Raw genomic sequence first — 26,983 nt, forward strand, 5'->3', positions numbered from 1 at the left:
GGCACGGCCCTTCCAAAGATGGCAGGAGGCTGCGCCCGTGCTTGTGGCCGCGCCAAAGCGGGCATTGCTGCGCTCCCGCCTTTCCTCTCCCTTTTCCCGGTGTGTCTCGGCCTCGGAGCCGGCTCGGTGAGCTGCTACCGCCGGTCCGTCCTCCCCAGTGCTCGGCACGACCTCCCCAACATGGCTGCCCGCTCTAGCCGCTCCCCAAGATGGCGGCGCGGTGCGGGCGGTCCGTGCCCGAGGCGATGATGGCGGCCGAGCGGCCGCGCAGCCTGTTCGCGCTGAGCGCGGCCGCTGTGAGCCGCAGCATGGCCGCCCTGGAGCGGGACGTCTGGGGTAAGGCGCGGGCGGCGCGGGGCGGCGGGGCGCGGGGCCCAGGCCTGCCCGCACCCTGCCGCCATCTCCCTCTGGCTCTCCGCAGCGTTGCCCGGGCACCTCCTGCGGGGGCTCCTGCCGCTCCTCACCATCTTCCATCTCGAGCGGGCCGAGGACGCCGCGCGGAGAGCAGGTGACACCGGCGGGGACGGCGGCGAACTCGTGGGGACAGCCCCGGGCGGGAGGGACGGGCCCCTCAAAGTGATGGGGTGAGAGAATGGAGGGATGGCCCCGAGCCCGGCGGGAGAAGCCCACAGCGCAGGGACCCTCGGCTGGAGAGAGGAGCCCCGAGCCAGAGCGGTCCCAGGGACGCCGCCTCTATCCCACACCTGGACGGGCTCGGGCTGTGCCCCGGCATCCCATCGAGCTCCGGAGCAGGACACTGGGAGAGGGGTGAAAGCGCCCGGTTGATGATTCTTCCCCCCAGGCCTCTCGACACAGCCCATCTGGCGCAAGCTGTGGGACGATGTGATGAAAACCAGGCCGCCCAACTCGGAGGTGAGGAAACGCTCTGGTGGGAGAAGGGGCTCGACACGGGAGCTCTGTTTCTGCTGTTTTCCATGAGGTTTTCTTTCTGGCTGCCTCCAAGAAATTCCTGGCACCTGTTTATAAGCGTTCCTAGCGTTCCGGACCAAGGCATGACCCTGGTAATACAAACATTTTGGGAAATGGGATTTATAAAGGAAGCAGTAGTGCACAGCCACACCCTTCATCTCCCAACAATGAATTTGCCAAAAGAGCAAATCTTTGTCTTCAGAGATTCTCACAGAAACAGAAGATAAAACCAGTATATTCTATCACATTTACACCTACACTGGCAAAAAAAAAATATGCTGATGTCTTAGAAAGCATGAGAAAAAATAGAGAAGACTGTGAGTTTGGAGAATGGTTTTATGTAGAAAAACGGAAGCAGCTTCATTGCTTCATCATCGTAGAAGAATCGTTAACAAACAACTTAATGACAGCCAGTAAATAGATGCTGGAAGAAAATTGCTGGTGATGTGGTTTTTAATAGGGAAAAACAATGGCCCATCTCCAAACCACTGAGTGTTTAAATTAGGCCAGAAGGAGGATGAAGAGAGCAATGGGATTCACTCAGGTTTTCAAGGAGTACACTGAGGAGGGATGCTGAGAACTAGAGAGGTGGTCTCAGTGGAGCTAGAAGGAGGGGTTTTTTGGACACCAGGTTAGCAGACAGCAATAATTTAACTTAAAAAGAACAAGAAAAACGGGTGCTGACTTTTTGTTCCTATGGCTGTGTTGTTCAACTGCAGAGCATAACATGCTGGAGGAAGAAGTTCCTTGAAACATTCTTCTCCAACGTCCTCCATGGTGTCCTGGACGTTTCCTCTGACTGGCGCCTCCATGACCGTCACTTCTCACCGCTGCTGCACAGCTCCCCGCACGTTTCCCAGCTCACCCTCTGCAACATGCTGCAGGGGGCCGTGGAACTCACTGCTGAGCACAACCACGAGGTGCTGGAAAACCTGGCTGCCTCCCTGCGGGTCCTGAAGTTCCAGCACCTCCTCTCCTGTGACCAGTCCATCAGGCGCTCGCTGGTTTTACTCCTTCACCGGCTGATCCACCACGGCTCTGTCAGCCAGGTGTCCATGTGCTCCTGGCCTGTTCCTGACACGGTTCTTCTCGTCCTCATCCTGACCATGAGCGCTGGGTTTTGGCGCTCGGGAAATGCCCTCACCTGTCACAGCAGCCCGTGTGGCCTTTGCAGAGAGGAGGACAAAGCCCAAAGCCAGCAGTCAGCACAGGAGGGAGCAGAGAGGAGCTGTAATGCTGAGCGGGAGGGGAGCGGTGCTGAGAAGCAGAAGAGATCCCCAAAAGAGGCTGATGCCTGCATGACCTCTGTCCTCTCTGGCCCCAGAAGTCCTTCCCTGCAAAACCCAGCATGTGAAGAGACAAGCAGTGAGGTGCCCTCTGGCCACCCCAACATTCATGGGGGCTCTTCCCCTCATTCCAGCTCAGAGCAGCTGTCCTGTCACCCCATTCCTCGAAAGACATGCAGATGGCAGAAACCTGCAGTGGGGAGGAAACGTCGCTGCCTCAGACGGAGCAGGGGACACTATGCTGACCCAGAAGATCTCTATGATTTTGTTTTTACTGTTGCTAGAGAGGATAACTCAGGGTTACTGGAAAAAAACAGGACCACAGAGGGAGAGAACACTGAGAACTGGACTAGTTCCTCCTCAAGATCTCCATGCACTGGCCATGCTGGCTGTAAGAAAAGAGGAGGAGCTGCTGGAATCCTTTCTCTGAAAGCTGCTCACCGCTTCCGAAGTGTCTCCACGCTGGAGTTGTTCTCCATTCCTTTGACTGGGGAGACATGTCGGACTCTGAGTAACCTGCTGAGCTCCTGGGTGTCTTTAGAAAACCTGGTTCTATCCTACAATGGTTAGTGCCATGAATAGTACACTTCCTTCTAGCCCTGCTCTAACGGCCTGGCTTACTGCTTGGGTTTACCCTGTGTTAGTTTTCACAGGAAGGGGCATTGTAGGAGTATCAGTGCCCCATCTCGAGAAAGCTGTTGGGTGAGATGTTTAATGAGTGTGAGGACTTCAGGGAGAGAATGGGATCCCTCTGTCCCAGAGCAGTCCCTGGCTTTGTGCCTAAACACCCTTCAGAGAGAGCAAAGGGAAGAGCCAGATCTGCATCTCCCACGCACAGAGCGTAGCTTAAGGATGCGTGGATAAAGCAGTCTGTGGGTTTAGCCCTTGACTCGGGCTGCCATTGCTGCAGCTCCTACACTGTGTCAGTGCCTGCACACACAGCTGACCCTTTTCTGTACAAATGCTGTTCCAGGCCTGAATGCCAACATCTCCTGCATCCTCTCCGGGCTCCGGGCCCTGTCCCGGCACCCCGAGTGCCGCTTCCGCGTGCTCCGCGTGAGCGACATGTTCTCGCACATGCCCTGCATGGAGCTCGTCCGCTGCACCCTGAGCGCCCTGCCCCAGCTCCACACGCTCTCCGTCAGCTTCGACCTCAAAAACCAGCTGGAGGGCACCAGGCCAGAGGCGAGTCCGAGCTGCAGTGAGGCAGAAATCCCAGGTAGGAATCATTCTGAGTGATGGCCAGGACTTGGCAGGCAGGTAGAGCTGTAAAGGCTTGCTACAGGCTTCACTCCACACTATTATGGTGGTTTGTTCTTAGGCAATTACAGCCTTACCTTTCTGATTTAGCTGCTGCTGCTGTTTGTCCCTTCCAGTCTAAGGTGTTCTGTGGAGCCGGAATCTTGGAGAAAATGTTCTATTGCTGTATCCCAGCATGCTGCAACATCAGCTTTGTGCAGGGCCAGTCACAACCTGCTACCTGTGATTGTCCATGGGGATCCTATCCCACCAGATCTTTAAATTGACTGGGAGCTTCCACTTTGTCCATCCCATTGACTGTGAAGCTTTAAGCCTTAGACACATCCTTAAGCAGAGGGAAACCATCCTTTGATCATCACATTACCACAGGAGATGGCAAAGCACTGCCCAAGCCTTTGGATTACAGCCTGGGAGCTACAGAAGTGAGTGCTCAGCTCACAGGTCTCCCATCACCTTATTAGCCCTTGAATTGCCAGAAAAGCAGTGAGCAAAGCCTGAGTGAGTTAGGAGTGGGGTCAGTAAAGACCTATGCTCTGGGAAGGCACTGACTGGCTTGTGCCTTAAAGGGTGACCTTTCTCAAGCATTGGTGAGCTCAGTAGAAATTGGTGGTCCTGTGGTCTGGCAGGAATCCTGGAGTGAGCTGTAAGTGATTGACATGCCTGCCCCAGGTCTGAGCTGCCAGAGCTCCTCAGGGCAGGGCATGGTGCATAGGCAGTTTCCACCAACCTTAAGGATGGTGGTGTTGGGCATCCAGGCTTCCTACTTGCTGTAGCTATACTGGAGACAGGCACTCCAGAGCAAACTCTTTCATTGTTTTTCTTCCTTAGAAAGCTGCCTGGAGGTGCTGGAGATCCGATTCCCCAGGGAACCTCTGCACACTGCGTTCCTGCTGCCGGTGCTCAAGGCGTCCAAGTCCCTCCAGCAGCTGTCCCTTGACAGTGCCACCCTGCCCTGCCCCCAGGAGCTGGGGCTCCTTTTGGAGGTGCTCAAAGGTACTCTGCTCACCCATAGGCAGCATCATGGGGCACACACACTGTAGCTTCCATGCTGTGGTCTTCCATCCTCTAGCATGAAGCAGCTTAGGTGGGTCCATCTGTTCAGCGCGGACATCCTTGAAGTCTCCCGAGAAAAGGAAATGGGTGTCAGGCATCCCATGTGCTGTGTTATGTGGGTGATCCTGCACAGCACAATGATTCCTATTTAATTATCCACAATCCAGCACAAATTACCCACAGTCTAAGTCAGTTTCTGGGTGTTAGCTGGTAGCTGGGTCAGGGTCTTTTTATCCCCAAGATGTGCAGTGCTTTACCTGAGAACTTGTTTTGCTTTTAGAGTGTACTCCAAATTTGAAGAAACTGAGCTTTCATGATGTGAATCTGGCTGAGCACCAGAAAGAAGTTCTGCTTCTGCTTCAGGATCCTGGCCTACAAGGTACAGCCAGCTCCTGGGTGCTATTGCTTGGAAAGGTGCTGTGAATGGCTGCTTTTGGCTGGCTGGCATTTAGGAGGGGATCTTTGGGTGTGTAAGGTTTAGCCAAACGTCACAGACATTTGGAGCAGATCTGCAGGTGTTGTCAGAGTGGGAACATGCCTTTGTGCCAATGGAGCAGAGGAGCTGCTGGCAAATCCTGCATGGAAGTGTTTGCAGTCTCAGCTGTAAAACAGTTTCTAACCTGCAGAGCACCTCAGCCTTTAACTGGGTGAGCTGGCAGAGCCACTTGCCTGGGTGTGATCTGGCTCTCCTCCTGACACAGCAGAAGTGCTGTTATATGCAATCCACTGCTGGGGGAGCTTGGTTCTTGCATGTGGATTAGGGGCTGGAGCTGTCTGCAGAATGCAGTTATGGAATATTGAAGCACAGGGAGTACTCATGTACTGTAAATCCATTTCTTCACAGAAATCACCTTTTCCTTCTGCCGGCTGTTTGAAAGTTCTACTGCTGAGTTTTTGTCAGAAATAATCAATACAGTGAAAAGAAATTCATCACTCAAGAGCCTCAAGCTGCCTGGGAACCGCCTTGGTACGTACACTGTGTGTGCCTGTGGGGCCTTAGAGCAGCTCTCTGCAGGGAACTCTGGGGCTGGAGTCAGCACCACTGAAAGCTGCTGACTGTAGTGCTGAACTTACCCTCTGCAGGAACACTGGGATTTAGTGCACCAAATAAGGAGCACTGGATCCATTTTTAAAGGCAGAATTTCAGTTGCATTCAGCAGCATACCAAGGTACTGTGCAGGAATTATGGCTGCTTTTCTCTGCAGCAAATGCAAGTTCCAGCAGATCTCCAGATTTGACTGAACACTGATCTGCTTCAGACTTTACAGGAGCAGATCCAGCATCACATGCACTGCCTCTGATTCAGAGGCACAGATTTTGCCCAAGTTTGGGCAGTTTGTGTCTCAACAGCTGTTGGCAGCCACTGGAGGGATGAACAAGTAAAGGAGGATTTAAGTCCAAGAATTGGAACTGAATTTATAGAAGTGATAGGCTTTTTGAATCACAGGCCAAGTAGAAATGTTTGAGAAATTAATTGCTGATAGATCCAGAATATTGTTTTCTGTTATTTTAACAAAGTAAAACAGGAAAGCTTGGGATAACCTGAATACACTTAATTTCTAAAACAAAGCTGCATCTGGACTTCTCAAACAAAACTATGATTTTTCTAGGGAAACAAGCTACCCTATCAGTAAATGTTTTCATTGCCTCAAACATTGTGCTCAGGGGGATGAACTCACTTGATGTCACTGAGGGGGACACACTGAGGGTCCAGAGGTGGGCTCTTTGTATTGCATTCATGTGCTTACAGACTCCTTTTCTGCACTATTATCCCAGCCCTATGACAATTTAAATGTTAAGATCATTTCCAATTTGCATCTAATAGTGCATTTCTCCCTTTCAGGGAATCACAGGCTGGTTGCCCTTGCAGACATTTTCTCTGAAGATTCCTCCTCTTCTCTCTGCCAGCTGGATGTCAGGTATTCTGCTTCTCTAAACACTGAATTCCTTGTTTTGGGAGGGAGAGAGCTGAACTGGGCTCTGACAGCAGGAGAACCTGAGTATGGCTTTGTTCCTTGAGAGAATGTGTGCCCAGGAAAAGCTGAGAATGCTGCAATGGGCACATACACCCTTAGAGACCACCAGGACCTCTGAGACATTTCACCTTTAGGAGTCAAGCTCCATCTCTAAAGCAGCTTTGATTTGCTGCTCCCTTGGGAGCTTCCTGAGCTGTAGGTTGGGACTAACATCCCTTCTTTTATTCTTAGGCATCAGTGTGAACAGCTCTGTTCCCACTGCCCTTCAAAGCAAGAGAATGTTGTCACTGTTCCTGGCACATCCTCAGAATGCCTCTGCATTCCTTTCCTGGGTCTTCAGTCAGAACTGCTGCTCTCTTCTTGACCCAGTGGCCTTACAGATAGGCAGCAACCTTCATGAAGCACATGGGCGTGGCATTTCTGCAATACTAACAACTGCTTTGCTTGATTCTGCCCCCTCTTTACATCCTCATGGCTCAGGTTGCTCAGAGTACATAAGCTTGACAATTTATTCAGCCATGGCCACACTCCTTCAGCAGGCTTGAAGCGTGATTGTTACTGCACCTCTGACAAGATTTAAATCCAGCATGCAACTTGATATTTATTTACAGATCTCTACATGGGAATTGACCTTTTAATCTCCTAGAAATAACAGGATCTGACACATGCCCTTCAGGTTTTCTCTGCAGGAAGAGATAATGATCACTTACTGCTGAGTCTTGCACTGGGACCTGTAGGTTGGGCCAGGTCCCTTGGTCCAGAGAGTTGACAGCTGCAACATTTTAAGGCCAGAGCTAGGAGTGCTTAAATCAGTAGTAAGAGGTCTGGATAATGAGTTTAACTTGGTAGTTGTTACGCTTATGGTTTAAAAAGGTTTCCAGCCCTTCATAATCAGTTTTGTTTTTCATGAGAAACACTTAGATTTTGTACTGCTGAAAAAGGTGCAGCTGGCCTTGAAACCTCCTCGTACCTGCACTGGCATTTACTAGAAGGAACGGTAATTTAAATTGCTTGAATTATAGCCTAAACTCTTAATGTCTATTTTTTTCTTTTTCTTCTTTCCCTGGAAAGCTCAAATTGCATCAAACCTGATGGGCTCCTGGAGTTCACCAAGAAGCTGGAAGGCCACATCCAGCAGAGAGGGGGACAGCTTCCATTCACACAGCTCCGCCTGTTCCAGAACTGGCTGGACCAGGATGCAGAGACAGCGCAGGAGGCGCTGCGGCGCCTCAGAGCCCTGTGCAGTGTGGTCAACGACGCCTGGGACTCCTCCCAGGCCTTCGCTGACTACATCAGTGTCATGTAGGACACAGGAGCAGGGGAAACCCATCACCACCTCCTTTCACAGCACAGCTGGGGGTTCTTGCCCCATTCAAGCAGCACAGAGTTGTTCTTTTCACTCTGCTGTTCATTTGAAGGGGTGTGACACTGCCATGACACACCAGAGCACGTGGGCCAACTGCTGTATTTCCAGGTGATCTAACTCTGCCATCTTTTGTGTTTTATAAATGGGACATACATCAAATGAGCTTCTGAACAAACAGCTGTTTACATCACTGGGTGTTGTGACAAATTTCATGTTGTTTCAGCTAATGTCTCACCAATAACCATCTCCAGCATAGGAGAGACTCAAAAGCCATCGGGTTGTGGTCCTTGGCAACCAGGTCTAGGTGCTCTTGTTTCTGAGGAGAGGTATTGGACAGAAGCACCTGACATCCCTTCCAACTTCTTCATTCTGTGGACTGTGAAGTAGGAACTCCTCCCTCCACTAAAGGGAGGAGAAAACAAGCTAACAAAGCCCCCAGACTTGACCTTTTTCCACTTGGAAAGTTGTACTTTACACCAAAAACTTCTTTCTGTACCAAATAGCTTGCTGTTTATTTGCAATCACACTGCCCTTTTCCAGTGTCTGCAGTCATTTTACAGAGGTTTTGAATAGTATGTTATTTTGTAACATTTTTGTAATAAAATTACAATTAAGAATCATAATGTACCAAAGTGAATTTTATTACTGTCATGTAATGTGATCTCATTAAAACACTGCTAGATCAGGGGATCCTGCCCATAACAAAGCAAGTGGTTTTAGAAATGGAGTTACTGGAATAGAGCCTGATTTCCTACTGCTTTCATGATCTTTTTCAGGCCAGATGTTCAACATATGAGGTAAAATTTTTCCCCCCTGTACAAAATCCTCCTCTTCCCAAGTAATCAGCAAGTTTGACATTTCACAGCAAAAATGGATCCTGCAAGTTTTGATCAGCAACTGTAAGGCAGAGCTGTCAAAGAAAAAAACCTGACTGCACATCAAGTGCTATAAAACTCCTGGCTCAACTTAAACCTGAAGACAAAATCTGGCTGAGTAGAAGGCACAAACACCAAAGGCAGGAGAACCAGTGCTAAATCTGATCAAGCATGCAAGGTCCCGTTATTCCCAGTTCCCAAGGGGCTGTTTTTCAGGCACACAATTCAACAGCAAATAAAAAGCCACGGACTCTTTGCTGCAGCAGACTGAACACTGCCAAGGGCCTTTGCAGCCACACTGTTCTGTATCCCACAGCCACACAACAGTCCAGCATGCACAGCTGCCCACTGCCCCTTTCCTTGAAAGGGATCAGAGTGGGGCAGGCTGCCACAGAGCCTGCCCTTGCCCCCACGGGGGACAGTAACCTGTCAGGGAATCCCTCGCTGCTCCTCATGGGAGTGGTGATGGAAGGTGAAGGTGACAGCAGCGTCCCAAGCCGCCCTCAGCACGGGGTCCTGCAGGCCGCGCCTGTCCGCGCAGTGCTGCCACTGCGACAGGTCCGAGGTGCAGTCGGAGCCATCGGGAGGGGGCCGCACCTGGTGCCCGTTCACACAGCGCCGACACTTGATCCTGCCAAGGTCACAGCAACATCAGTGCAAGGCTCCTCTGCTGCTTCTGCCTGAGGGCTGCTCAAAACTGCAGCCCAGGAACATGAGGAGTAACTCCCCTGGATTTTCAGTTTCTGAATTACTACTGCATAACTACCTTCTGGTGGGTGTGTGACAGGTAAGGAATGACTCACACATTTTGAAAAGATGGGGGTTCTGTTGCCAGTGGCAGTCCCTCTTCATGTTTAACCATTTGGGAATGGTCCAGCAAGACCCTGAGGAAGTTCAGGAGGAGTTTCCCTTGAAAGGTGTGGGATGTTGCTTAAGGCAGATCTCAAGCGACTGCTGCTAACACCTTATTAGTATTGCATCAGGACTCCTAAATTCAAAGAGCACACCATGCTCCAAAACACTCCATCCTGGCTCGCACCACAGCCACCAGGTTGTGCTCAGGCTGTTTTGGAGATGCCCCACTGAGCTGTCACTTAAGGAGACAAAGAGCAGCAGCAGTCAGGCCAGCAAGGGCTGTTGCCATGCAGAATGGATACCTACATTGAGCTAAGCCTTGATACAGCTTAAAACTAATCCTCTTCACTTCTTGCCTGAATTAAGAGTCTTCATTTTCACAGTGAAGCATTTTCCCTGCACTCCCTGTCCTCTTTCTGGTGGCTGTAATACCACAGGTCTCTGGGCTGGGAGAGAAGGGCAGACAATGGAGAAGAGTATTCTTTTAGTTGCCAGAACAGCACCAGGACTGGCTTCATGAATTCTTAGCCAATGGAGAAGCCCTAGTATGGAAGCAGCTCAGCATTTGTTCACCAGGAGGAGAGCAGTAAGGAAGGGCCAAGTTAGGCTCCACCTTGAACAGCTCTGATCAGTTTTTCTCTTTTCATTAGCTGCAGTATTTCAGTCTCCAAAACAGGTAGCTACAAGGTAGTTTGCTCACTGATCCAGCCAGCACAGCTTTTCTAGATAGTAAAAAGGGAGGACAGCAAGGAAGTGCTCATGTCTAGGTGGTTAACAGCTTCAGAAGCAGCAACACTTGAGGCTCACTCTCTGGACACCTTCCTGTTGCCTGGGAGATCTCTGAATTACACAACCAAACTTCTGCTATCCCAGCCATGAGTCATTCAGAATACTCACTTGTCATGGGTGTCACTGGTGGTGGTCTCATTCAGTGTGAAGAGCTCCTTCAGCTCCCCAAGTGAGAAATGCCTTTCTACATCCTGCTCTTCATCCACCACGCAGCTGCTCAGGGCCTTCTTGTGGGTCTGGCGCTGGAATATCTTCTCCTCTATAGTCCCTGTCTACAGGCAAGTCAGAGATAAAGCACAGTTGGAACACTGGTGTTAAAGGAGCTCTACATGGAGAAGGTGTCACAGATCAAATGGCACTAAGCTGTCAGGACCACTCAGTGCCTCACCAGTTCAGGTGACAGGCAAGTTTTAGTAGCTGCACTCCAACCACATGTGTTTTGTTGCAGATCTAACTCAACTCTGCTTCTCTTTCCCTATGGCTGCAGGAGTGGATCCAGTGGAGACACAGATAAGGAAGAGGGAGAACTGCCATTCATGGCTAAAGTTCACACACTGCACCAGAATGTACTGACAGGAAGGAAGGGAAAGGAGGTGAGCAGCTACAACTGCTCCCTGGCAAAAAATCCCAACTACAATCTCCCCAAGAAGCAGAAACAAGTTGTAGCCCTGGGTGACATGAGCATCAGCACTATTTTCTGGTTCACCCACACACAGATCAATCACATCCTGCCTGGAGGGAGATGTCTGCTTCCAGAACAGATGTGCAGAAAGCCCAGCATGCTGTATTTCTAAGGTAAAAATCTAAGAGCAAAATGTCTGTTTTGCAAACAAATGTAACACCAAGGAGGGGGGTAATTAGTCATGATTTGCAGACTGATTTTCTGTTTCTAAAAGCAAAGGAGCTCCCTGCTTCCAAGTGCAGCAAGGTCAGAGAAGAACTTCATCAAGAAAAGATGGGCAAAGAAGGCCTGTTTTCTCAAAGTAAAAATAGTAATTGACCAAGGAACTAAGCTTATACAATAAATCCCCAAACAAAACAAAAAACCACACACATTAAAACCACCCAACAACTTCCCCCTCACCCCCACCAAAACAAAAATCCCAACAGTCTGAACTAACAAGAGGTGAACAAGGGCACAGGAGACACTTTGAAACACCAAACACTACTGGCACTGCTGGACCAAGTGTTAGAGTAGTCTGAAAAGAGCAGTCTCCTTCATGGTCTTCTTCTACAGAGCAGCTATCCCATCTGCTCACTGGCAGCTCCATTCCAAATGGTGCTGGTAATTCCAGGAACATATTTGCTGTTTCTAAAGTACACGTACAACCAACTAAAACAGACTGCAGCCTGACTGAAAAACAGCAACTTCTGCATCAGACACCCCATGAAATTAAAGAAGTCAGATGCCTAAATGACTTCAAAGGAACATCTTATCTGCAAAGCCACACTTGTTTCTATTTCTCAGAAGCCAGCCACTGCTAGAAACCAAGGGCTGCAGTAATGACCCTCCAGCTAGAACCTTCATGGTTTTCCATGGCAACACATCTAAGGGTAGGAAGCAATTAAGTTCCAATCAATTCTGGTCACTAACACAGAAGAGTTCTCTCCCTTCTGGCCCCAATCACAGCAGCTGCAGTCTGGGCTGGCACCCAGAGCCCCATGCTGAGGAGAGGAGTTTTCTCACCGAGAGCAGTCGGTAGATGAAGCACATCTTCTTCTGGCCGTCCCTCCACACGCGAGCCATGGCCTGCTCGTCGTTGGCCGGGTTCCAGTCGGGGTCGAACATCACCAGCCTGTTGGCCCCGATCAGGTTCAAACCACAGCCACCTGCTTTGCTGCTTAACATGAAGATGAACTCAGGGCTCTGCAAAAAGGCAGGCTTGGATTAGACTGCAGAGGCAGCCATGCTTTTACTCCCAGTACTCAGAGCTGGCAAGAGAGTTGCTCACATCTGGCAGGTTCTACTCACCGAGGGGCTGTTGAACCGCTCCACAATCTTTGCTCGCTTTTTAATGGACATGGTGCCATCCAGCCTCACGTACAGATACCTGGAACACACAGCATTTACTGCTATTAAAGGAGAAAATTGTCATCAGCAGCCTTGTAACAACAGAATGGGCTCTAGAAATGTTAGCAGAGGGACGGAGATTTTCTGCTGAGTGACCCCAGCAGACAAAGCACAACCTACATTGGTTCCAATTCAGGAACACCTGAGCTAAAAGACAAATCACAAGTTCCTGCTGAAAGAAAGCGTAGGAATAGCCAGTTCTTTTACAGCACAGGCAACAAGTACAGTCTAGCAGGATTAAAGCAGTGAAACCCAAAGACAAACCTTCTGCTCCGGCAGAGCTTTTCAAATAGATCCAGTGTCTGAGTGTAGTTAGACACTAAAACCACCTTGTCATTACTGGTGCTTTTGGTAACAGCAAGGATGTAATCCAAAACCAGCATCTTTCCTAGATAAAAAGGAAAAGAAAGAAAAAGTTAGAGCAAAATTCCCAAATTGCAGACCCTGGAGGGGCACTTGGTAAGGTGCTAAATACGGTCTTGGGGTTGCCTGTGTTAGGCAGCTCATCTGTACTGCTGAGTTCCACCATACCTGAAAGTTGGGGCTCCACAGATTTGGTGCTGTAGCCAGAAGGGAACAAACCCAGGGCTCCAATAAATCCTTCTTCCTCTTCTACACACTTATCATAGATAAGAGCAGGATCTGAAGAATAAACAGAGCTCAGAGACTGTTTAGAGTGCACAAGGGAGACCCAAAAAACCTCCAGCAACAGTGCAAAACCCAAACCCATATGAACAACTCACGATTACAAAGCTTCTTCAAAGACGTGATGGAAGAGAGAGATGAAACACTGATTTTGCCCTCCTTCAGCTCCTCCACTGGCTTGGCTTGCTTCAGGAAGTTCTTGTACAGCTCAGTCTGCAGAGGTGTCAGTCTGAAACACAACAAGAGCTCTGCAGTCCAACAAAAGCCCTGCTCCATCTACACAGAGTGCTCCTTTCAGCTCAGTTTTTCTAGTTATAGCACAGACAGCTTAGAACTGCCCCCAAGGCTGCTGGTAGAGTATTGCTATCTTCCAGAGCTGGAACAGAAGCTTGCAGAGACTGCACAGCCCAGGACTCTGCTCTACACAGCTGCCCAGAGCTCACCAGCTGGCTGGCAGAACCACCAATACTGGGTTGTAACTTCAGAAGGAAAAGCAACATATTGCCAATGGCTACAACACCATTCCTAGAGGGAAGAAGTCACCACAAGAATTGAAGGGCTTATTGCAATTTTTCAGTCCTTCCCGTTGCTTCCACTATTTCCCAGACACAGCAGATGCTTTTTGGTACCTGCAGCAGACCACCTGTTCAATCTTCACTGGCAGGTATTTGGACAGGATGTCTGAAGTTCTCCGAATTAAACACCTGCAGGGAGAGAAATTAAGATCAGATGCTTGGATGACTCTTATGTCTGTTGACCATCTGAGGAATCATAGTGATAAAACTCTGTTTTATCACTATGATTCCTCAGATGGTCAACAGACAATCCCTCTGATATTTTCCCTCCAAAGGTCTGTGACAGTCCAACACATGGCAGAGGCCAGACACTCACAGTCCACATTGTGTACAGAGCCCAATATAACCCATTGTCTTTGCAAGGCTTCCAATGTGGTTCATGAGATGTGGAGGGATCAGACATGATGCCACCTACACAGAGAGAGCTCAGTCACAAGAGAAACTCTGCTCTCCCTCAGACTACCAACAGCATTTGCAATTTGAGCTACAACAGAGCAGCAGCATAGACAGCAAACAAGTACAGGGATCAACCACCACAAACTGTGGGTATAAACCAAAGTACAGGCAGGCAACTCCCCATTTAGTAACACAGTAGCCATCCTCACCCAAGATGGGCTCATGGCCTGGCCCAAGATTCCAGCAATGGACATATCCTCTGGCCTCTGGAAATGCCCCATGGAGCAGTTTTGCCACACTTCAGAAAAGGTGGAATGGACTAGAAAAAGTGCTGAGCTGAGCAACCAGAGTAAGAGGTGCAGAAACCCAGTTCTGCCAGGAAGCTTTAAAAGTCTGTTACAAAACCTATACAAGAAAGACAGCAGGGATATATGACAACCCAAAAATCAGTCAAAGGCTGGTAAATAAAAGAATAATCTGGTCTCCGAACCCATAAGCAGCAGGATGAAAAGTAATAGGCTTAAACTGCAGTAAGGAAGATTTATGTTACACATTAAGAGCCTCTTCTAACTGCAAAGACAGCGGTGCCCTGGAAAAGGTGTCCTAGGAAAACTGCAAGGTCTTCATGCTGGGTGGGGGTTTAAGAGATGGGTTAGGTCTTCAGTTCTAACACCTTCTACCTTAGGACAGCAAGGCTGATTAGATGCCTTCTCCAGGGCCCTTCCAGCCTTACCTCTATGATTCCATATGTCTTTGCATCAATGGCCCTTTTGCAATTCCTACCAAATTCCACAGACTCATCTATTACTACTTTTGCGCTTTGTCTTCCCTATTTGTGTATCATGACTGTTGCACAATAAAGGAAAGGACAAAGACCTCAACAGAGCCAGGCACAGGCATTCCTGAACACATTTTTACATCCATTCTTCATCAACTATAAAAAGAAATAAATGCACCTTGAGAAGGAATAAGCTTTTCTCCTCCCAACCTTTCCTTTTTCTTAGGCTTCTGCAAGCTGATCTGAGTCAAGGTCAGGACTGTCTCTATGGAGTGACTCTTAGTGTGAAATTTAATTTACCATTACTGTGAACTGCAGGATTGTATTTGTGATGGCTACAAAAAGATCAGATTAAAAAACCAAAACAAAACCAGCAATCTAAAACCATCAAATAAAACCCATAAAACAACAAACAATCAGAAAAAAAAACCCTGAAGACACCAGCAATGCTGAGAATTCAACAGTCTTTTCTAGAAAGTTCTTAAGGAGAGCCAAGCAATTGCCAGCAGATATGGATAAACTGATTGTATTCATGAAGAGCAAACAAGTTTGAACAGGTAACACAAATCAACCAAAGATAAAGACAGCATTTCACATCACAGAGGTGCTTCTTGAGGATCAGAAGTCCCATCTCTGACACTTGTAGTCTGTCCTATCAGCCCTACAGAGCCAACAAAACTGTGTAAGTGTGAGCTATTCTGTGACTTGGGCAATCAACAGCAGAATGGAGTGACATTCCTTATACTCCTTCTGCTCCTCAACATCTGGGTCAGATGGATCTCAAGTCTAATCCAGCCCACATTTATAGATAAAATAAATAAAAGGATACTGCCTGATTATTCAGATCCCAGGAAAAAACAAACATAGGAGTCGTATAATAATCCAGTACCTGGGAGTACTGCTTGGGGGTTACTGCAGCTGGCTGTGCCATGTCAGTTCCATTTATCAGACTAAAGCTCCATCCTATGTGGATTTCTTTGGCAATAAATACTTGCACAATCACTTGCTGTATAGATGTAACAAGCAAGAGAATTCATTACAGCTACAACTGTAATTTGGAAATATAGCAGGGTTTATGCAAAGGGCTTATAGGCAAATGCTCTGCAAAGAGAAGAGGGATGAAGTTCACCTGTTCACAATACTGATTAGCTCTTTAAGCCTCTCTTCCCCCTTGTGTCGTTCAGCTTCACTTGCATCTGCATCTCTTCCTTTCAAGATGGGCATTTCAAAATGTCTTTTAAATTCCTGTGCAGTTCCTGTATAAAACAGAAGTGAAAAGGTGACAACTACTACCAAAGAATCTTTGATCAGCATCCCACAGCCAACTCAAACACTGGGCCCAGCAGATAAAACAAACCCTCATCCATCCCATCCATAAGATTGGTTTTTTTTCTCCCTAGCCAAGAAAGACTCACACAAGGCAGACAAATCAATTTAACAGATAATCATTTTGAACTCCAACAACAGTGCAAAGCCGAAGGTCACAGAATTTTACTTAAACAGTCCCACACATACTGCTTTTGCTCACATTCCAGCTATACTTTTATTCCCAGATTTTGTTCTTGCAAACAACAGCACAGGCATTATCTGTGCCTACTCCAAAATTATCTGTAATCAGTTGCTTATTACTGGCCACAGGCTGAAAGTGAGAAAAATGCCTACTGAGTGCATGCAGCTTTGCTGCAGTACTTACACCATTAACCTCATCTCAGAAAGAACGAACTGCAAGTACAGGGAGAGTAATCTTGCCCAAAGTACAGGTCAAGGGGGGCAGCTGAAAATCCCATCAGCTCCCTGTAATTACTACACAAAATTGAAGCACACAGAAAAAGCAGATGTAGAACATCTACCAGCCCATTCCATCCTTTCCTTGAGAACTCCTGGGGGAAAAACAGCTGAACAGAAAAAGATACAGCCCAAATTCTGCTTGCAAGACTAAGAATCTGATGAATTGTGTTTAACTAGAGTTAGGCATGCACTAGAATTAATGAGAAGCCTCTTGGACTGGATGCCCAACAACCTGAGACAATCATGGGAGATGAAAAAAGAAATAATTGACATTAGCACTCAGTTTCACATATTTGTTTTACCTTAACTGATTCCCCTTCCAAAACACCTGTTTGACTGGTGTAGTTTGCATTAGAATCTTGTTTAAACAGAGCTCAGATGACACATAGTCCCTAGAACAGGGCACCCTGACCTAGGCTTTCTGGATACAAACTGAAAGAGTTTGTATCCAGAGCAGTCTCATAGAATCACAGAGTTGTGTGAAGTAGAAAAGACCTTAAGAGATCATCTAGTTACAAACCCCTGACATCATTTTTCAGCAACGTCTCAGTTGTTGCTTTTGCTGGCATCAAGGGAAGCCTGGCCAGCACCTTCCCCTGCCTCCCATCTCCCACACATTCATCTCTTACCCAGGATGCCTGAATTGACAAAGTGCACCAGGCTGAAATACTCCAGCAGGTCATTCTGTATAGGGGTGCCTGAGATAAGGACTCGTCGAGGTGTGTTTAAGCTGTTGAGAGCCTGGTAAGTTTGGTTTTCAGAGTTCTTCAGTCTATGGCCCTGTAAAAAAACAGAGAAAAGGAATAAGGCTGATAAATCCAGTGGCCCTGTAAGGAAGCAGCTTGAAGAGCCATATCAGCACTGATAAAAGGCATCTCACCACTCTTCCCATTCCTAGTAGTGGAGTAAGTGTTGCAACAAACTTGTCTTAAGGACAAGGATCTACTGAAAAACCTTTAGCCATTATGTGAGGAAACAAGACTTTACAAACTTCCCAAACCAGGAATATCCGAGCTCCACCCAGGCAAGAAAGCCTATCATGAAAACAACAACCATCACACAATATAACTTATAACTCTGAGAACTGTTTCCTGTTCTAAGATGGGAATGTTTTCAGCTACCAACACAAGCACTGAACTCTGGACCAGTAAAATTGCCTCATTCAAGGTCAAGACCACAAACCACCCACCTGTACAGAGGACTGCCAGACCTTGCACACTAATAAAAAGAGGCTCTTCATCTCTTACAGTGGTAATCTGAACACAGGCCCCATTTCTCATGCCTGGGAAAAGCAACTTTATTAGCATCTGAGTGCTGGGTAGGACAAAGCACAAGTGATGAGATGCTTTTCATGAGTGCTAGACTGCAGCAGAGGTGAGTATTTTTTGGAAATGCATAGAAGCCACAAGGCCAAGGACATGGGTTCCCAGATTTCCTAGGTGCTAGCCTCATTCCGGGCACTGAGAGGTGAGGGCAGTCACGGACTTGTAGATAAAACGTTTATGGGAGCTACACTCCTGAGGACACTCACTCTTTTTAAGCCCCTCTCGGCACTGCTTTGGCAAATACAAAGCCAAACCACTGGGTGGCACCCATATTAAATAAATTCCTTCTACCCAGCAGCAGAGGATACCTCAACCCCTGCAGGTCCCAGCCTGATCGTTTCAAGGAGGCAGAGGACACTTGTTTTATTTTGTCCTTCAAAGCATCTCTGGCTCTCACTATCTATAACCACAAATAGGGAATGACAAATGAAAAAACAACTCAATTTTGGCCACGTGAAAGCAGAGCTTGACACACACCAATGCATGAAAACCAGTAAGCCAGGGCACTACCAACAGAGCCAGGCATGAACCTTCCTTCTGGCACATATTTCACATGGAGAGGGCCCTAGTAGGGACCCATCAGGGACCTACAAGTGGATGCAGTTACCACCAGCTGGCATTTCTTCATATCTTGGCTCATGAAGACACCTCTCCCATTCAGGCTCACACAGTAAGGCTGATCTTACTTAGAGCCTCTGAAACACCAGAATGGGTGCTGTCGATAGCTAAGTCTTGTATCCCATTGTCCACTCTCCTTTAAGAAAGCAGATCCAGTTTCACCCAGGTGTTGAGAAAACAGCAGGAATGGATTCCCTTAAAGGTGCCCCCATACCTCATCACATATGACCAGCCCAACAGTGCCTTTCTGCAGCACCTCAGCATGCAGTCGGAAGGTCTCATAGGAGATAATCAGGATGGGTGAAGGCACTCGCCGGCCATGCTGGTTCATAAAGCCAGCTGCAGATGGGAAGGGGAAAAAGGAAAAGAAAGACCAAAAAAAAAAAAAAAAAAAAAAAAAAAAAGATGAGGAAAACTAATAGAAAACAGGTCAAATGGGCAAAACATTTGCCTTAAAAATTTATGAAAACTCTTCCACCCATATATACCCATTCTCCTTTCCCCACAACTATTCCCATTTCCATGTCCATTCTGCCTCCATTTCCTGGACTACCCCAACACCTGACTAGATTTGGATTATGGCAAAAGATCAACTATTACCAAACATGCAAGATCTAAACATGTTGGTGGAGAGGCAGCCATCAGTCTGCAGAGATCCAGTGACTGCTCAGAGATGTTCACATGAGCTGCTGCAGCCTCCTTCCAATGCAAGACTTTGACCCCAACCAGCCGAACACCCAGATTGCAAACATTTCTGTACCTAGTTTACGGTCAATCTCTTCTTTGGAGCCTCCATCAATGGCCAGTGGCTGGATCCTTCCCCCCAGCCATTTCTCTACTTCATTGTACCAGTTTCTCACCAGGCTGGAGGGAGACACCACCACGGCTTTCTCGATTTCAGGCTTGCAGTCCGGGCTTTGCCGGAGAAGCGTCCACATGAGTGTGATGCACTGCAGAGTTTTGCCCAGCCCCATTTCATCTGCCATGATGCAGCCGTGGCTCCCAGGGATCCGCCGGCTCGTCACACAGTCCCAGAGGAATTTCACCCCCTGCCAAAAAATTGTTCTCTCAGAGCCGGATGGGGACATCAGCAGAGTGACAAGTTCATTACCACAATGCACAGGGCTGATAGCACAGCAAACAGCAGATCCGTGTAGCACGCACGTCCCTGGGGACAGGCAGTGCTCTAATGAGACAGAGGGAAACCATCTGAGGCACAGCTAAAATGCTGCCACATCTGGAGTGAAACAGCACTACTGGTGCCAGCATGTACCTCACAACATGCACAAAATCTTGCTACATTTTTCTTCTACAATTCTAACCAGCTTCTGAACATGAATTCCCAGAAATTTCTACCCTTGGCTGCATTAGACAGGGCCTGACCATGAACTAACATGCATCAATCATTTCAAAGAGGTTTATCATCTTAACACCACCAAATCAGGTAATTTCAAAGAATCAGAGTGAGTAGAGTTGTTTCTGCTACCTGAATAATTCCTAGAACACCATTATCAGCCCTCATAATTTCTGCCCAGAAGCAGTGACTCACCTGGGGGCTCAAGGACCAAAGCAGATTTAGCTTTAGAGAAGACACAGGGCTGAGGTTTTAACCCATGTCACATGGTGGGAGAAGAGCTCAGCTCTGCATTAGGCCCCGACACATCACTGAGAGAGATAAAGGGGAGGTGTCGGGGGGAAGAGACAAACTTCAAAATGTTCTTGTACCATAGGATGATAACAGAGTCAAAGAAAACCAGGGCATTGTGCTGGGAATGTACAAGCTAAACACACCTGCAATGGTTCATCCTCTCTACTCCACTACTTAGGACTTGAAGATGGAGCACCTTTACCTGCACTTTCAAGTCCTTTTCTTTCTTTCTTAGACTTTTAGTAACAGGCTAATGGAATTTGTTTAAGCCAGTTGAACAATTTTGAACTACATTACTGACTATAAGACTGCATTTTGCTGCAGAACCAGCATCTGGGCAAAAGTCACAACAAAGCTGGAGCAGAACTGTACAGCTATGTAGGAGCATCAGCTGAATACAGCAGTATAGGAATCCTAGCAGGCAGAGACTTATTAGTCAGGCTAAAGCAGAACCTGCTGTATCATTGACATTTACCTGCCAAAACCCAGTGTGCCCAGGACACCGACATAACTCTGATTACTTGACAAAAGCACCAGCAGGCAGCAGCTTACCCAAAACCAGAGTGCCTCCAGCTATGTAGCCAGAGATGAGCATTACACTGGGCCACAGGTTCACTACCAGATCTGAGATAAAACTACAAGCCATGAGCAGCCTACTATGCTCTCACTGTCATCTGAAGTTCTCCCATGCAGGGACACATCTAGCTTTACCTGCTTAGCCTGCAAGATCAGCAATCACAGCTTCCATCTGTGTTCCCTGCAGGCTTAAATGATAATATATTGCACCTGGGATGAACTTCGAGCTGTCCAGAAGCCACATCAGGTATTTGGAGAGTTGTAGCCACTGCTGCCATGTTACAAAGTTGCACATTTTTACAACATAAAACGGTTTTGGCAGTCTCCACCATCAAATTTCAAGTCTGCATAGGTCAGGCACCGCTCACACCTACCAAGGGCAGCCCCCAAACAAAGCACAATGAAGCAGGAGCCTGCTGTACACTTTGTTAGGAACCATGGTATCAGAAATTGGAGCCTCAGTGTTTCCTGGCTCAGGGACTGCAGATCTGATCTATTCTGCTGAGCAGTAAAACAGTGGTGGACAGTTTGCCCTGCCTGACTCAAAACTGGGCTGCAATATAGTTTATTGCAACTATATCCCATCACCTTCCACACTGAATTCCACCCAGCAGAGCTACATCTCCAGACTTCAAGGTAAGTAAAAGCAAGACTTTCAGCCCTGACTCTTTGCTTGAAAAGGGACAGGAAGTATTGTCAGCATTCAGGCCTCTCAGAGGATGCTTAGAACAAATGCTTCACTTGGTATTTGCCACAGACTAGAGTCCGTTGGACTGTCAGTCTGTGAGGTCTATGCAGACCTCACAGACAACTCCAACAGAGGAAATGTGGCTTTTTGAAATGGAACAAATCCTCCAGCCACACTCTCAGGTCCCAGTGGAAAACTTACTTCTCTCTGATGGGGTCGTAAAACACGGCTGAGGACAGGATCCACCACAACATGGACAGGTGCCTTGTCCCTGCAGGAGGACGTCAAGGAAGAAGAGAGTGTGATTGAGGAATTTGGCACATGTTTAGGCTTTGTTAAATCTCACTGCTATACTGAGGACTCTCCTGTGGCACAGGGAAAGCAACTTCAAACAAGAAAGTGAAAAATTGATTAATTCAGCTTTGAGAATGAAGTTAGAGACCTGCCCACAGTCTGAAACATCATTGAAACCATGTATGTGGGCCGTGGTTAAAACAAGGGCAGAATGTGGTTCAGAAACACAGTTAAAAAGTCAGTATTGTTCTTCTTGTTTCTATAACAATAACTAAATTTCTGGAGAAAGAAACCCCTCCCTCTATCCATGAAGATCCACTTGACAGCTTTTTAAAGTTGTAACAATAGCACAAAAGAAACTACTTCAGAATACAAACCAGTAGGCAGCCTAACATTTGACAGTCATCTCCCTTTGCTTGTCCTTAGATGCTGATGTTTCCTGACTAATGACTAAGCCATGAGATTTTCTAAGCAGTTTCTCCATGCGCGTATGCTCATTCCCTGCAACAGGTTTAAATTTTTGATGCATGAGAGATGGAACAGTCAGTGAAAGAACACAAACAATCTAGCATGGGTATATTCCTTCTTTGACTGTAGCCATACCTGAACCAATTCAGGCAGAATACTTGGAATCGAAATCCCCTTGATGTTCAGACCCCAGCTCAAACACATTTGGGAGAAAAGCACATAAACCTACACCCAGAAAGAGGTCAGAGCTGCAGCATTCATGCCAGGTGATGACTCACTTGTCTATTTTCAGCTGGTCATGGGCACTCAGCACAGGGGGCTCGTACAGAACCAGAGCTCCCTCCTCAAATGGGTCATGGAGAGGACCCCTCAGTCCTGCCCGTTTGACTCCCAGTGAGCGCAAGCCCAGGGGCCCTGAAACGGAACAAAGGCACAGCTCAAACAACAGCATCTTCCTGGAAGCAAGCAGAGCCTGGCAGCAGAGTCTGATTACACTTAGGAACAGTGAATTAATTGGGTGCTGGAGTGGAGGTGCATGCTCAGCTGGTGCACACAGCAAACCTAAGCAGGGCCGTTGTTTGGCAGCGCTCTGGCAGCACAGTGGGAAGCGCTGCAGCAGGAAAACACAGAACCAAGGAACAGAGGCAAAGAGGGAGCAATGGCACTGCTTACCCAAGTGGTGGTTCTAGTTTTTTGAAAGCCAAGGAGGGTTCCAGAATGTACATGTCAACAGCCCAACAAATACCCTCCTACATACAAAATATGCTGGGTGAAATTCTCTTTTGGGGTCACCTAACCCAGACTTAGCTAGAGTTATATCTTTGATGCAAGGTCAGGAACTGATCTTTAACAGTGATGAAGTTCTACAGCACCACAGCCAATTTCATATTGTGACTACCTTCTCTGGGGTATTATTTTCTCTCTGCTGAGCAATAGTAGATGTTTGGCCTTGGAGCCAATTTCTGTGAAAAGCAGAAACCAAGCATGAGTCCCTTTTCCTAGTACTGTGTTTTGATGTCAGAGTTTTGAAATAGAGATGAACACAAGAACATACATAAGAATCCCTTTTCCCATCAAAACTCAGGCAACTGTGCTCCCAGGATTGATTTTGCTCAAAAAAGACTCAATAAGTCTATTTGTCCACTGTTTACTAAAGCTCCTTGCAAAACAGGAGTGTACCACAAGCTGAGGCAGCAATGCACAAGCAAGAAGAAAGAAAGAACACAAGAAACATCCCTTTTTCCCCAATTAAGAGAGCAAGGTAACAGACACAGAAAGCAGCTTTCCCAGTTACAGTTCTGTTTGAGCCTTCTGACAAATCTGCTTCTCCAGAAGGCAAGCTTTGCCAAACTCTTCTGGGGCTTGTCATTCCATATTCAGTGGCTGCTTACAGACATTTTTATAACTAAAGTTTGAGTGAAATTGGTTGCTCTGCATTCAAGTTTTTCAGCTGGAGGGTGAAGGGGAAGCAGGGGACAGGAACAGGCCCATTTGTTTCTGAGATCTTATGTTTCACTGATTCAAACCAGCTGAGGCTTTGAACTTCAAAACAATCTCGTTTTGAAGATCACCTTGAGGCTCAACACTCCAAGCCAAGTAGAAAGAAAACTGGCATATACAATCTTTTTCACCACAGCCTTCTGTCTGTTAGCATCATTATTTAAATGATAAACCTTCGTGGCTTGGAATTCATTTTGCTTTTGTATTTGTGATACAGTGTAAAATCTCCTGGCACTACATCAAATACATAGCACTAAGACTATAAAATCCAATTCTGAAATGTAGGATTATCCAAACTAAACACTAGTAAGAAATATGAAGACTTTGCTAATATGCCAGTATTTTTCTTTCAAAATTAAGTCAGGATATCTGGAACATATGCATCAGTGCAAAAAATAACAATAATCCCCACAGATATATTTGACAGGCCTAAGCATCATCTGTTTTACCCGAGTCAGCCAACACAGACAATCCTTAAACCTCCTCATCTTACCTTTATAATTTGGAATGGGGACTTTGAAGGGTTTGGACAAAATACTGCGGATAAAAGCCTCCTAGGAATTCAGAAAGAAAACACATTTCAAAAGGCTGAAATCAGAGATTGCTCAAGAATGCAAGTCCAGGACATTTTTTGAGAACTCATTTTTGCCAAGTACTCAGAGTCCCTCTATTTAATCTACTCAAGCTTCAACTCCAACTACTTTCAAGACTATCCAAAAGGAAGAAAGTCACAATTCAGCACAATTTCCTCCACCACTTCTGCTTTTCAAACTATTTTCATTTGGGTTTTCTAATACATGAAATTGATTTTTCATAGCTCCCATCTTCCTAAATCCACTAGCTTTTTTCACTTCTTTAAAACGTATTGCTGCCCCCGCCTTGGTAATTTAGTCAGGGAGCTCATTTCCCGTAAAGGAGCTGGGTTACCACTGCAGGGACATCCATGCTGGATGAGCAAGCACCCAGCTAGTCCAGCACCTGCTCTCCAGCAGTGGAAGCCAAGAGAACTGGGCAGGCAGTCAGCATTTGACCCACCTGGGTGTAAAGCAATTGACACCTCTGGGTACTGTCCTTCACCTGGGTCTCACAGAACTCCCTCATTCAGGATTTCCACTACAGCAAGCTCACTCAGCACAGCTCCTTCAACAATAAAGGGCTGGACCTGGCAAAAAGCCTCTCCAAAAGACTTTGTGTCTGCATAATGCCTTAGTCTAAAAGGGGCCACGGAGGGACTGGGAATTCCTTGCTGAGTGAGCAGTGTGTAGCAGCAGCAAGCCCACTCACGTGCTGACTGCTGTCCAGGCACTGGGGTCTGTTGGTCAGTGGAGCCAAGGGTTTGCGGAAAGGAGACCGGTAACACTCTGCACTCTCTGCCTCAGCAGCTGCCTTCTGCCTCTTCCGGCCCTGGAACACAGAACAGAACCAAACAGCTCAGGGGGAGCAGGGGGGAGCAAGATGCTCTGCAGCCATGCTCAGAGGATGCTCTGCAGCCACGCCCAGTAAGCACCAAAGCACACAGACCATCACCCAGGCAGTGGAGCAGCACAGCCACCACTCACCCCCGCTGCCACAGGACTCACACAGCAAGGTCACTGAACCTTGAAGTTTGATTTACATGAAGCTTAAAACATTGTCCTAATTAAGAAAATAACTACCACTTTCTGACCTGTAAAAGGGCAGGCTTGTGCGCACTAAGACTTGTGCTGTCCCGCCACTCAGCAGCAAAAGTAGAATTAAGAAAAGGAAGGGTCAGTAGCATGGAACAAACTACACCAGAGTCCCCAGAGGCTCCATGGCACCTGGTGTTATGCAGGTGGAAGGCCTCACACTGAACCCTTCATTTCAAACACTTAGAAAAACATGAAAATAAATAAGTTATTGATCTGTTTCCTGATTTAACAGAGTCCTCTTCAGTGTGAGGCATGGTCTCAACCACCCGCTGGCACAGAAAAATGGATCTGACACAGAAAACATTACATGAGACTCTTTAACCTGTATGACATAGAACATTACTGTAAATTAGGATTAGGGCTGGGACTCCTGTTATTATAAATGCCTAAACGAGGTCTTTTATAGATAATCGGTGAAACTGATCCTTCCCCTGTCCTGTTACAAAAATATGTAACATTCTGTCTTGAACAGCCTAGTTACTGAGAAGAATAGCAGATTTGTCTTTCCAAACAAGCTGTGGGTCTGCTGGTAGATAAAACTAGCACTGGGAGATAAAAGAAACAATGGGAAGGATTCCACTGATTGATGAATAGAAAAAGATATTTGCCTTTACAAATAAACCTTAGGTTGGCTGATAAACGAAATTAGACATTGAGAGATGAAAGAAACAACGGGGAAGAAAAAACCCTAAATTCCGTAAGAATTAAAAATTAAAAGGGAGTGTTATACATTAGAGGGAAATCTTTGGTATCAGGTGTATTGGAGAGTCTGTACCTCTCAAGTACCTCAGCCAATAGGGAAAGAGAGAAGGGAAATGCGGCCGGGAAATTAAGATAAAAAAGAGGCTGCGTCCTCCACAAATTTGAGAGATTCCAGGGGAATGCCCCATGGCCTCTCCCTTTATTCGAATAAAGCCAGAAAAGACTCCTCTGTCTCCTTTTTGGACATAAACCTCTGGTGTTTGTAGATTAATTTTCTTAACATTACCCTTCCTTTCACACAGCACTCAAGGCTCCCAGAGGGATAAGTTTTTCCACAACCACGAAGCACCATCTGTACACAATGAAGTTCTTCCACCAACCACACGCCGAGACACAAAGTTTCACGGCAGCACAAACGCGATGCCCACAGGATGGGGATGCTCAGGCACGGGGAGTGACTCGGCCGCAGCGCCGCCCCTCATCCCCCTGCCTACGGCTGCGGCGGGCTCGCACGGGGCCGGGAACACAGGGGGCCACGTCCCGGCACCCCTCGCTCACCGTCGGGGGTTTCCAGTCCTCCTCCTCCTCTTCCTCATCTTCATCGCCCGCCTTCCTCTTGGCCAGCTGGCTGGGGGCCAGGCTCCTCCTCTGGAATAGAGGGACAGCACACACAGTGAGGGACTTGGAGGTTCCTGGCACAGACACAGACACAAGGAAAGGCACAGGCACAGATCCCCGGTCCGGTCCGGTCCGGTCCCCCCCCGGCACCCACCATCGCCTCACGGGAGCGCGCGGACGCGGTAACGGCCCGCGCGCGCCGCTGGCGGGAAAACCTCCGAGCCGGCTCCGCC

General features: G+C 47.5%; 2 protein-coding genes across 2 annotated transcripts; one reads left to right on the forward strand and one right to left on the reverse strand.

The window, feature by feature from the left end:
• The first annotated feature begins 209 nt into the window (after positions 1 to 209).
• LRRC41 (leucine rich repeat containing 41) lies at positions 210 to 8,494 on the forward strand. The gene is made up of 10 exons (XM_066555338.1): positions 210 to 336; positions 422 to 508; positions 803 to 873; positions 1,650 to 2,781; positions 3,190 to 3,435; positions 4,305 to 4,469; positions 4,810 to 4,908; positions 5,374 to 5,496; positions 6,373 to 6,448; positions 7,577 to 8,494. The coding sequence occupies exons 1-10, from the start codon at positions 210 to 212 to the stop codon at positions 7,809 to 7,811; spliced, it is 2,361 nt and encodes a 786-aa protein (XP_066411435.1). The 3' UTR covers positions 7,812 to 8,494.
• Positions 8,492 to 26,983, reverse strand: RAD54L (RAD54 like). Its single transcript, XM_066555339.1, has 18 exons — positions 26,905 to 26,983; positions 26,691 to 26,780; positions 25,045 to 25,164; positions 24,254 to 24,314; positions 22,539 to 22,674; positions 21,700 to 21,769; positions 19,347 to 19,635; positions 18,801 to 18,925; positions 17,273 to 17,423; positions 15,985 to 16,111; positions 13,736 to 13,810; positions 13,205 to 13,335; positions 12,993 to 13,103; positions 12,726 to 12,849; positions 12,363 to 12,441; positions 12,078 to 12,257; positions 10,499 to 10,662; positions 8,492 to 9,377 (listed from the first exon to the last, which is right to left on the reverse strand). Exons 1-18 carry the CDS (start codon positions 26,905 to 26,907, stop codon positions 9,176 to 9,178), a joined length of 2,238 nt encoding a protein of 745 aa, XP_066411436.1. The 5' UTR covers positions 26,908 to 26,983; the 3' UTR covers positions 8,492 to 9,175.

The sequence above is a fragment of the Molothrus aeneus genome, chromosome 9 (genome assembly GCF_037042795.1).
Source record: "Molothrus aeneus isolate 106 chromosome 9, BPBGC_Maene_1.0, whole genome shotgun sequence".
Taxonomy (NCBI): Eukaryota; Metazoa; Chordata; class Aves; order Passeriformes; family Icteridae; genus Molothrus; species Molothrus aeneus.